At 36.7% G+C, this 12865-nt stretch overlaps 1 protein-coding gene across 2 annotated transcripts in view; it reads left to right on the top strand.

The window, feature by feature from the left end:
• LOC136866939 (uncharacterized) overlaps positions 1-12865 on the top strand; it is a 155706-nt gene that overhangs the window by 105200 nt on the left and 37641 nt on the right. Inside the window, exon 5 of one of the 2 annotated variants that reach the window (XM_068226954.1) lies at positions 10186-10309. The exons of the other annotated variant lie outside the window; for it this stretch is intronic. Coding sequence (XP_068083055.1) covers positions 10186-10189 — 4 coding nt within the window. The 3' untranslated portion in view covers positions 10190-10309. Of the gene's footprint in view, positions 1-10185; positions 10310-12865 lie in introns of those variants that run through there. 2 annotated transcript variants of the gene reach the window in all.

The raw sequence follows: 12865 nt of genomic DNA, 5'->3' as shown, positions 1-12865 counted from the left end.
AAACCTGGGGTAGTATCCAACCTATAAAGTTAAGCTTGTTTCCTTTTTGCAGTTTGTTCATGCTTCAGTCTTATATTTGTAAGATTAAGGTGGGTTACCTGAAGTTAGCAGTTTGTTGAGCTTTCACACTTTAGCATCATACTTGTGTCTGCAAGTGTCAGTGAACCCGTGAGGTTAAGACCGGTGTCAATCCAGAGTCACGTCTCAATTTCGAATGGCCCGTCGGGTAACGTCACATTCTGAAGACGCCTCACACAATTAAAACCTTTCACGATTTGACGTCAGATTCCAGCTAGCCGAAGTGTGGTTGTTCGTGTTCTGTGTAGCCTACCTGCTTGTTGCAATACTGACAGATGGTACGAAGGAACGCATCAGTATCTATTTTTGTCAATCTCATTCGAATTTGTGGTAAATGTTTTCATTTTCTCTGAAGTTACGATAAAAATATATATATATATTTTTTATTTTTTTTCAGTGAGGAAATTGTTGATGTAAGGACAAGAAGTTCTTTGCGTTCTACTGATGTTTGCTGTCTGGCAGTCACTGGAAGAAGTCGTCTGAAGCGCAATGCGCTTACTGACACACGGTTACAACGTTACTGCTGCACGGAATGCGGTAGGAAATATCATTTCCTCTCTGGTCTTAAAGAACATATTTTAACACACGCTACGGAAAAGCCATACTATTGTACATTGTGTACAGGGACTTTAAAGTCAAAAGCATCATTTAGAAAGCATATAAGTCGTCACTACCGTGTCAATCCCTTCCGTTGCACTCATTGCAATTTTACTTTTTTCTCGGAAAATAAACTTCAAATTCACATGTTATCACACTCTGGAACAAGACCATAGAAATGTTCAGTCTGCTCGTCAACCTTTACCCTTACAAGTTCCCTTCATAGTCACTCTAAGATTAGACCGTATCCTTGTAACGAATGCGAAAAGACGTTCTTTTTTCCTAAGCATTTAAAGAGCCACATGTTCAGTCACTCTAAAGAGCTACCAAGGCCGTACAAATGTGCTCATTGTGAGAAGTCTTATATTAATAAACATGCTCTTCAGGATCACCTGCATGTGCACTCTGGATCGAAACCATACTGTTGTAAGGAATGCAATATGTCGTTCTCTCATCGTGGTAGTTATCACGTGTTATGTCACTCAGCAGAAAAGCTCTACTGTAATGAATGCAATGGTACTTTTCCTGACAAGAGTAGACTCAGATCCCATTTAGTAACTCATTCAGCATTAAGACCCTCTTTTTGTACAATATGCAAGCTTACTTTTCCACGAAAACAAGCACTGAAAAATCACATGCTGATTCACTCTCGAGATAGGCTGTACTGCTGTAATGAATGCAATCGTTCTTTTCCTCGCATCGGTTCTTTGATATATCACATGTTATCCCATGAATGCAGTAGTACCCTTTCTCGGAAGAGTATTCTAAAAACTCACATCTTAGCAGTGTTTAGCGTATTTCGTAGACATTCGTACTAGTATTAAATCCTAATCAAGTCTTTATTTTCCTTTATTACATTTGTTATCCTCTACAACTGGCCATGATTTACCCACAAATTAAACTTCAGCTGGTCGCACGACTCAGTACAGCGGCTTCTAATACCTGAATATCAGTGCGTTGTCGCATATTGAGCGCAAACACGGCCTTACTTTGAAGCGCTACTTCATGAAAGCCGCGTTTCTTATTTCCGAGCTTTTCCTTGCAACAGGCCAATTGTAAGTTACATTATGTAGGAATAATGAAAGATCGCACTGCATCCTTTACTAATGGGCAGGGTTAACAATAATACACAGCGTTCATAAATGGATTAGTCCTTAACGAGGATAACATTAACGATATCCGCTCGCTTGCAATCAGTCGTTGACACAGCACTAATTTGTTCATAGTAAGAGGTTCTGGAGCAGGCTAGATATAGACAAAAATTATCTTATACAGGAACATATTTACAGGTATGGAAAGCTTTCTTTCATGCATGTAGCTGAAATGAGTTAATCCTCCTATGTTAAAAATTAACTATTAAAATGCAGAAAAGACCGGGTTCGCCAGTAGCGATTATTAATTGAAGCGAAGTCTTATCTATAGAGTGTGAGCTAGCATACGTAAATACTTACTATCAGAATATGCAAGGATGGAGAACCAAATTAGACCCCATTAATGTAAGTTTGTTATCTAATAATGTATTTTAGGGGAAACCTGGCTTGATTATAGGATATATGACAGTAAGGCCTCTAGAACTGGGTACTGAGTGTACAGACAAGACAGATATGGCAGGAGGAGAGATGGTGGGGTGCTCATAGCACTGAAGGAAAGCATTAAGGCCTTGAAGTCCGAAGACTTTGCATGTAGGGCAGAGGTATTTTTGTTAAAATTAGAAATGCAGGGAAACATTTGGTTTCCTTATGCTGTCTAAATCACCCACCACCTCTAATCATGAGTCATACCAGGAAGTGCTATAGTTGCTAGATCCCCATTATGAGATTTAAAGTAATAATGTGATCATAGATTGACTTCAACATTTCCACAATAACAAGTTACAGACCTCAATCCCTATTATGGTAACAGTCAATGTCAGATGATATATGAACCTTTTTGAACTAAGATCTCATAACACTGTGCAAATTAGCAATGGGAAAACCCTTGACTTAATTTGTACGAATAATACGCAATTAGAAATTTTCAGGACACATTCCCTCCTTTACTGGAAGATAAGCATCTCCCTTCATTAAAATTAAACTTACCACTAAAACGTGCTATAGAGAATTTTAGGCTAATAATTGAAACAAGTTTCAATTTTAGGAAAGCTAAATTTGAGAAGATATTCAGGGAATTAAGAGACACCAACTGGAATGAGCTACACAGTAGTACAGAAATAAGTTCGGCAGTAAATACTTTTTACAGTCAACTGTACATGGTATTGTGGAGAAACGTTCCAGTGTCTAATTCAAAGAGGCCTAATAAATAGCCCTTGTTCACAAGATAAATTATTAGACTTAAAACAGAAAGATTTCCATGGAAAACATATGGACATTTTCCAGTATAGTGCTATGAAATTTAAACAACTCAGAAGCAAAATTAAGGCAGATGGGAAATATGTAACGACCCTCGAAGACGCCATTGCACATGATTGTAAAAAAAATGTTCTTATGTAAAAAGTAGAAAACATAAGTTAGGAACTTGTAATAATATGTGGTACAATAATGAGGAGATAAAGACTGGTGAATCAGTTGTGGATGGCTTTGCTAGGTATTTCAGGTCATTCTACTCTCAACACACTGCTCTGTACAATACTCCCGCAGATAATACTTGTGACTCAGAAACTTTACACATTGATTAAATAACAGTGGAAGACATTGAAAGAGTACTGTGAAGTTCAAAGCCGAAGGCATTCGCAGGTCCAGATCAGATGCCTCCATATATCGTAAAGGGATATACGGAAATTCTTAGGAGGCCATTATATTTTGTTTATAATCTTGCTCTTAAAACACAAACTTTCCCTGATGTTTGGAAAAAGTCTTGGGTTTGCCCAATACTAAAATCAGGTGATCAGCTGTTAATTACAAACTATCGACCAGTGCGTATCCTATCACCTTTTGCGAAAGTTTTTGAGTTAGTTTTTCATTACAAGATTATTTTACACATTGGACCACTAATACCTGGTCAGCAACATGGGTTTGTATCTAGGAGATCTACAGTTACAAGTCTGCTCAATCTGTCTCAGGATATATCCAAACAGTTAGATAATGCAGAGCAAATGGGCATTGTTTTCACAGATTTTGAAATTGCATTACACATATTGTTAAATAAACTGAGAAGATTTGGATTCTAGCGAGAGATGCTTAAATATTTTAGTACTTCTCTATGTAATAGGAAAGAATAAGTTCAATACTTTGGAAATTTGTCAATGGAATATAATGTAAATTCGGGAATCGTTCAGGGATTTAATCTGGGCCTAGTAATGTTCGAGATTTTCATAAGTGATATACTTAAACATGTAAAAAATTCCAACTCTCCATTTATGCAGATGAAATCAAAATATTGAGACTGGTTAGCTCAACACAAGACTGCTTCTTGCTACAAAAATACCTTGATGATATCCTAATTTGGATCCACATGAACAAATTTAAATTTAACGTTTTGAACTGTGTAACAATGTCATTCGCTCGAAAAATATAAGGCCACGGCCGAGTCTTTCCCACTCCTAGCTCTTTCTATCCTATCGTCGCCATAAGACCTATCTGTGTGTCGGCGTGGCATTAAACAAATAGCAAAACATAATAATAAAAGTATATTTCCATACAAGCTGGGTGCAAACGCCCTGCAGAAAGTTGATCAAGTCAGTGACCTTGGCGTCCGGCTTGACAAGGATCTTACCTTCACTGCTCATATAAACAAGGTGACAGGAGAGGCCTACCAGGCATTGGGATTTATCATACAGAGCACTAAACTCTTCAGGGGGGCAAATTCAATTTCAATCAATACTGATCTGCATTTAAGGCAGTCGCCCAGGTGGCAGATTCCCTTATCTGTTGTTTTCCTAGCCTTTTCTTAAATATTCGCAAAGAAATTGGAAAATTATTGAACACCTCCCTTGGTAAGTTATTCCAGTCCCTAACTCCCCTTCCGATAAACGAATATATGCCCCAATTTGTCCTCTTGAATTCCACCTTTATCTTCATATTGTGATTTTTCCTACTTGTAATGACACCACTCAAACTTATTCGTCTACTGATGTCCTCCCACGCCATCTCTCCACTGACAGTTCGGAACATACCACTTACTTAGTTTACAAAAGGAGTACATTTTTTGTTCCACCTATTCAATACAATGAGTACTATGTTATGTGGTCAATTAGACATAGAAAATCTAAGTATTATGTGGAACATGTTTCCCCCTTCTTACTGGGCATCATCAGCCACTTTAATTTAATCTTAAAACAAACATTGTTTCGAGATAATGACGCTTTATAATTTGTGAAAATTGAACTATGATCTTAACTTTACAACATAGTGGTTATAAAATATGATGTTAGGACATGACATGTACAACACATGCTAAAATTATTGTAAACTAATTTAAAATCTTGTCTAAAAGAAAATTTCTGTCAGTACAAAGTTCTAAAAACGGCACATGTCTGATACTGAAGTGGATCCTCTTCGTTATAAAGGTCAGCATATATTTGCTGGTGAAGTTGTCAATGTAAGATTTCAATGTACTAAAATGGTTGAAAACTTGATGGTGAATCTTGTTTGTATTCCGACATTAAAAGATTGGCTAAGAGAAAAGGCGAATATTATGATGTTATTCTCATTAAGTTGATTGGTCTAAAATGTTATTTGATATAACCGTTGCAAGCAGACGTTAGTTTGTTGGTTGAAGCTGCTTCGAGACGAGTTTTTTTTCAAGTATTAGACAGGTTATATTTCATTTTCACGTGAAAATGAAGTCCTTCTAGAAGATTTGGAACATCGATGAACAGAATGCGGTTATACTGCAAAGGAACAAAAATACGTGCTTGACGTATGTGTTTAAATCATATTTTAGTGTCCGAGAATTGTGTATTATGTAAAGTGTGTACTTACTCATATGCCGTATGTATATCTATCTTACTGTATTAGCAGCGTTGGTCTGTCTGGAGTTCCTACTTCGCATGTTGTAACGATGTGATAGAGGAAGAGGGGCATGCTGAGGGGAAGCGGAGATGGGCGGAGCATTAAATGTCGATGTTGATGTGGGAGGGGCAAGTGCAGGCTTAGTATTCGGTGGAATAAGGGGAGTTTTTTATTTAAAGAATTTAAATATTCGTGGGATTTTGTTTTGTTTTGGATTGACTGTTTTTAATAGATTAGGCGTTAACGTATTAACGGGACCCTTGACTCCCGTATCATCGTTAAGTTGCGATCCTTATGAAGTGTTTTGTCCAAATATATATATATATATATATTCTCTAAATCATTTAGGAGTTTACCTTTATTTGTATTCCTGATTATTGTGAGATAATTTTCTATTGAAGTTAAACGGTGACCTGTTTTCTTCATGTGCGTGCTCATTGCCGAATATTTATTGTGCTTTTCCGCATTGAAGTGTTCCATGTATCTTATAAAGAAGCTTCGTCCAATCTGTCCAACGTATGAAATTCCACACTGGGAACATTTTAACCTGTAGACTCCTGAGTGTGAATATTTATTGTCATTATTATTGATTTTATTATAATTGAAAAAATATATCTTGTGTTGTGTTGATTGTTCTGAAGGCTATGTTCATATTATATTTGTTGAAAGTGTTAGCAATTTGGTGGACAACTGGGTTACTATATGTAAAAGTGGCGTATTCAGTTCTTTTAGATTTGTCTGGTATAAGGTTTGTTGATAACTTGTTTTTAATCTTATGAAGTAAGCGGTTAACCATTTCGATCTTATAACCATTAATTTTGGCAAGATTCCTTGTGTAATTTAATTCTGTTTTTAAGCTTGTAGATCAAACTATAAAATGATGCATGTTTCTGAGAATCGGGGTTTAGTGAGGAATTATTTATGGTTACGGACGACTGTGTAGGCTTTCTGCGAATCTAAAACTCAAAGTTTTTATCAGTTCGCGTGACCTTTATGTCTAGGAAATTGAAGGAGCCTTTGTCTTCATCTTCTTTAGTGAAATTTACGTTAGGGTTGATATTATTTAAACTTTCTAATACTTCACTGCTATTAGTGACATTCTTATCAATTATTACGAATGTGTCATCCACGTACCTCAACCATAAACAAATCCCTTTAATATTTGTTCTGATTTTTGTCTGTTCAATCGTGTCCATGTAAATATCAGGTAGGATGCCCGAAATAGGGTCTCCCATCGCTAGACGTTCTGTTTATAGATTTTCGTATTAAAAGAAATAATTGTTGTCTAAAACAAAATTTAATAGTGTCATGAATTCGTCGATTTCCATTTTACTGAGGCCACTATGTTTACAGATGTTACTATAGATGATGATGATGGTGTCTCTGGTCGGGATGTTTGAGTCCATGTTAACCACGTCAAAGGAGCATATTGTATGATAAGGTTGTAGGTCGAACTTATTTAGGATCTCACAAAAATCAATGGAATTCATTAAAGGTTGCTTGTGATTAAATGTGTAATATCTCTTAAGGAAGCCATGAATATACTTAGAAACTTTATAGGTTGGACTGTTTGGGTAGTTGATGATAGGACGTATTGGGATGTCATTCTTATGTATTTTAGGAAGGGCTCTTGCTATAGGGATGTTGGGATTCATGTTTGTGAGCCTTTGCTGATCTTGTTCGTTATAAAGAAATGTAGATTTTGTAACATACCACTTAATCGAGCAGCTCGTCTCCTTGCTCCCAAGTCATCCCAGCCCAAAATTTGCAACCTTTTTTGTATCGCTACTCTTTTGTCAGAAATCACCCAGAACACATCGAGCTGCTTTTCTTTGGATTTTTCCAGTTCTTGAATCAAGTAATCCAGGTGCGGGTCCCATACACTTGAGCCATATTCTAGTTGGGGTTTTACCAGAGACTCATACGCCTACTCCTTTACATCCTTTCTACAACCCCTAAATACCCCCATAACCATGTGCAGAGATCTGTACCCTTTATTAACAATCATATTTATGTGATTACCCCAATGAAGTTCTTTTCTTATACTAACACCTAGGTACTTCTAATGATCCCCAAAACGAACTTTCACCCCATCAATGCAGTAATTAAAACTGAGAGGACTTTTCCTATTTGTGGAACTCATAACCTGACTTTTAAACCCTTTTATCGTCATACCATGGCCCACCTACCATCTCACAACACTACAAGGTCACCCTGCAGCCGCTCACAATCTTGTAACTTATTTATTACTCTGTACAGGATAACATCATCTGCAAAGAGCCTTATCTCTGATTCCACTTCTTTACACATATCATTGATGTATATAAAACATGAAGGTCCAATAATACTGCCTTGAGGAATTCCACTCCTACTTCGCCTACTCTGATTCTCTGAGTTATATTTTCTAGAAATATAGCCACCCATTCAGTCACACTTTTTTTCTACTGCAATAGCACTCACTTTTGCCAGTAGTCGTCCATGATCTACCCTATAAAATGCCTTAGATAGGTCAATCACAATGCAGTCCATTTGGCTTCCTGAATCCAGGATATCTGCTATATCTTGCTGAAATCCTACAAGCTCAGCTTCAGTAGAATAACCTCTCCTAAACCCAAACTGCCTTCTGTCAAACCAGTTATTAATTTCGCATGCATGTCTAGTATAATCAGAAAGAATGCTTTCCCAAAGTTTACATGCAATGCATGTCAAACTGACTGGTCTCTATTTCCAGCTTTATGTCTATCACCCTTTCCTTCATACACAGGGGCTACTATAGCAACTCTCTGTTCATTTAGTATAGCTCCTTCAACCGAACAATAATCAAATAAGTATTTCAGATATGGTACTATATCCCAACCCATTGCTTTTAGTATTTCCCCAGAAATCTTAACAATTCCAGCTGTTTTTCTACTTTTCAACTTTTGTATCATAATGTAAATGGCATTGTTATCATAGGTAAATTTTAATACTTCATCAGTATTACTCACCTCCCCACTCTGGACATTATCCTTGTAACCAACAATCTTTACATACTGCTGACTGAATACTTCTGCCTTTTGAAGATCCTCGTATACACACTCCCCTTGTTCATTAATGATTCCTGGAATGTCCTTCTTGGAACCTGCTTCTGCCTTATAATACCTATACATACCCTTCCATTTTTCACTAAAATTTGTATGATCACCAATTATGCTTGCCATCATGTTATCCTTAGCTGACTTCTTTGCTAGATTCAATTTCCTAGTAAGTTCCATCAATTTCTCCTTACTTCCATAATCATTTCTAACTCTATGTTATTCCAACCTGCACCTCCTTATTAGTCTCTTTACTTCTCTGTTTAATATAGTGGATCTTTACCATTCCTTACCACCTTTAAAGGTACAAACATATTTTCACATTCCTCAACAATTACTTTAAACCCATCCCAGAGTCTGTTTACATTTTTATTTACAATTTTCCAGTGATCATAGTTACTTTTCAAAAACTCCCTCATGCCTGTTTTATCAGCCATATGGTACTGCCTAAGAGTCCTAATTTTAATACCTTCCTTTCTTTCACATTTATTTCGGTTTCTCTATAGAGCTCATCTGGTTTTATAGGCACCGCATCCAAAATATTCTTCCCTATAGTTGGTTCCACCACTTTCTGAATCAGCTGCCCTTCTCATATTAACTTATTTGCCATTTGTTGTTCATGCTTCCTGTCGTCTGCATTACCTTCCCAATTGACATTTGGTAAATTGAGATCACCTGCTACTATCACATTCCTTTTCACTCATAGCAGTGTATAGTGCCTTTTTACAATGTAAATTTGAAGATACTAGCCTAGTATGGAACCCAAGGTTCGATAAATATATTAAGTTGATCGAAAGAGAGCAAAAACGTTTTGTATGATTCCTTCATCACCCAACACATGGCTTGTACCCATTTATTGTGCCATACAAAAATCTACTAACCAGTGTCGAAATGACCAGTATTGAAAGTGAGAGAAAAATAATTGATGCCATGTACCTGCATAAATTATTAAACAATAAAATAGATAATATGAATTTACTGTTTTTATTGAATTTTCGCGTACCTTGCTTGCACTCAAGAAAATGCAGCAGGTTTAGGACTGAAACAGCTCTGACGATAACCCACAACCATTCACCACTCTATAGGTTATGTAAAACTATTATGAAGCTGTTAGCATAGACAACAACTTGGACATGTCAACATCAAAAGTCATAAAACCTTTTTCAGCTCTACTGCCATGACGCTAAGCATTAAAATCACTGAAAGCTGTCAGTAAGTTGAATAATTTAGTTTGTATTAAGAAGTTTATTTTTATTTATTAAGAAATTTTATTTTAAGTTATTAAAATCTAAGACTTGTATCAGTGTGATTTAATTCGTAATTAATAATTGTATTTTTAGTTACTGAGACCAAACATTTGTGTCAATGTAATTTAATATATACTTCAAGGATTTTTATGTTTACTGTAATTCGGGTTTACTGCCCTGTTGTAAACCGGCTATTAAATAAATAAAATAAATGTTTTGTACCAAATTGTTGCATTATAGGTAGGAGTTTTCAATGTTTTATCAAGCTGAAATTTTGTTGTCATTCACATCACTCATCTGCACGAGGAGAGTTGGCTGTGCAATTAGCGGTGTGCAGTTGAGGTTTGCATCTGGGAGGTAGTGGACTCGAACAGCCCTGGAGATTGTTTTCTGTGTTATTCCATTTTGACACGAGGCAAATATATGGAATTGTACCTTAATTAAGGCCATGGCTGCTTCTTTCCCACTGCTTGGCCTTTCCTATCCTATCGTCGTCATCTGTGTTTGTGTACATAAAGCAAATTAAAAAAGAAAGTTCACTTTTACCATTTGTGATTGTCCTTGCTGATGAATTACAGTTCCATTATTAGAAGATAACGTTGAGCATCCTAGACATTTTATTTTCATCGCACTCCATATGGATGAATCCTGAAAAATCTAAGCTTCATGTTAAAGCTCGAGGAGCGTGCCGGTTTTGAGCACAATACTACACCATCTGCACATCAGCAGCTCCAGAAAGAGACAGACATGGCCTTAGCATAGATCAGACTTACACGATGATGGACAGGAATCACCAGCAGTGGTCAGTGCTAGATGTCGTAATTGCCGCAGGAGTGTTTACTGCCTACAAGTGCCCCACTTATATCATAGGTGACTGTAATGTAGAACTACATACATTTTGCTTACTATTGTCCAAAAGATAAATGTTCGTCATAATTGTAATTCTTGAAATATTGGACTAGCAATTTAGTAGTGATGGGCAACGCTCTCGCTCGAGACTCGAGAATTAGGTCCCAGATCTCGAGACCGATCCTCCTCTAGTGTAAGCTGTGCGACCAGTAACTACGGCTGTGAACCTGATAGAATTTCATTGGCAGTTATTGCGTGAAATAACGTTCTCATATGAAAACGTGTGAGCCAATACATTTTGTTAAAAGCCTGGAGAAGTACTGCATGTTCAACTATGAACCCCTTAATACCATTAACGAAAGTGAAAACAGAATGTCAGTATCTTAAACTGTCCACGACGTATTTGTGGTGGGCATCTTAGCTGAATTTGTTAATAACTGTTACTAGGATATAAACCCACCCGGACGCCTCACAATCGTAGCCGGCAGGGAAGCTTCTTGTGATTCAGACCGGGCCGGAGGTGTTCTGTGACGATTCCTCTTCATTGATATTATGCGTTTGTAAGTGCCGGATCACCCCAGAAGTATTTCTGCTGACATATTTAAGCCGCCAGCGCAGTAAACTCACCACACTAGTGGTTAGCAAAAAACACCGGCCGTTACTACTTATAAACCAGTGTGAAATTAACAATAAAAAACAAATTATGAAAATCAGTCACAAGGATACGAAAATTACATCCAACAGGTACTTACCCATCATGGCCCATATAAAACACCCAGAGAAAAAGGAGAAAGATTCCTTGTTTCGGCGTTGAACCACTCAGATAAAGAAAGAAAACTCTTGATTAATTCAAAAAACTTTTAATTAAAGAATGAAATCCTAACATGAAACCAAAACGAACATCGTCCCATCTGAGAAAATAAACGTAATTTAAGTAGTTTGAAAACAATGAGTGAATAACAGAAAATAACACGGTCTGAAAACCGTAGTCTTTTCAGAAAATAATACTGATTGAAATCATTAACTTAATAACAGAGAATTGCACGAATTGAAAACACTAAATCCATTACAAGAAATAGTACGGATAGATAAAATTACTATAATAACATGAAATTATACGGATAGAAGACTTAAGTTGCTTACAGAAGGTTTACACGGGCCCGTTCGTTAGACTTACTAAAATGAAATTAAAACAAGTTGTAAACCTAGGGAAAACCACTCATTTAACGAGTTTCATTGAAATTTGTTAATAAGATGAGGCTTCGCAGGAGCATAGAACTCTAGCCCAATTAATAAATTCCGAGGGGTCAAATTATATCAACGAACAGAAATCACACAATTAAACAGGGGGAAAAGGAAAACGGGAAGAGACCAAGCAAGGAGCAGATAAATCTTTCACATAAATCGAAAATTCATAAGAAAACTTAGGTCCCAAAACCAACTCGCAAAATACACAGGCAACAATTACAATCACGCCCCCAAAGGAAAATCGTTCCCATAGCAACGAAAACACACGCCCGCAAACGACCAATCAAGGGACAAGGCACAACAAAGGCCAGAAACACTAAAATAAAATCAGGAATACACCCAAAGCATAAAATAGAAGAAGCGTGTTTTAAAATAACCAAAAGAAGGAAACTAGAATTATATGCTTCTGCAGAACCTCACGTAGTATAAAGGCCACTGAGTGCCACGACACATTTTGAATTTACGTGATCAATTAAAGCTCAATAACGGGTGAAAATGATGGTTAATTAAATAAAATTTCCTTATTTTCGTAGTCTTTACATGCCTATTAATTTGATATTTTACTTGAATTAGCCACACGACCGACCGCTTTGTAATTTCCAAAAATAATTGCTTTCACAAACTTCCACCTTGAAAGAGTTAATTTCAAGACACGGATCACACGAATTTTCTTGTAGTTTCCTAATCACAAGATATAACTTGCCCAATAATGAAGCCACTTACTTGGGTGAAGCTGACGCCCAGCCATGATGAGCCAGATCCTCAAATACTTACAGATGTGTTTGGTTTCCCAGGTCAGAATTAATAAAAACATTTACTAATG

This window comes from Anabrus simplex, chromosome 3, assembly GCF_040414725.1.
Source record: "Anabrus simplex isolate iqAnaSimp1 chromosome 3, ASM4041472v1, whole genome shotgun sequence".
In the NCBI taxonomy this organism is placed as follows: Eukaryota; Metazoa; Arthropoda; class Insecta; order Orthoptera; family Tettigoniidae; genus Anabrus; species Anabrus simplex.
Note: the sequence above shows the minus strand (reverse complement) of the source record. Positions and strands in the feature narration are given on the sequence as shown.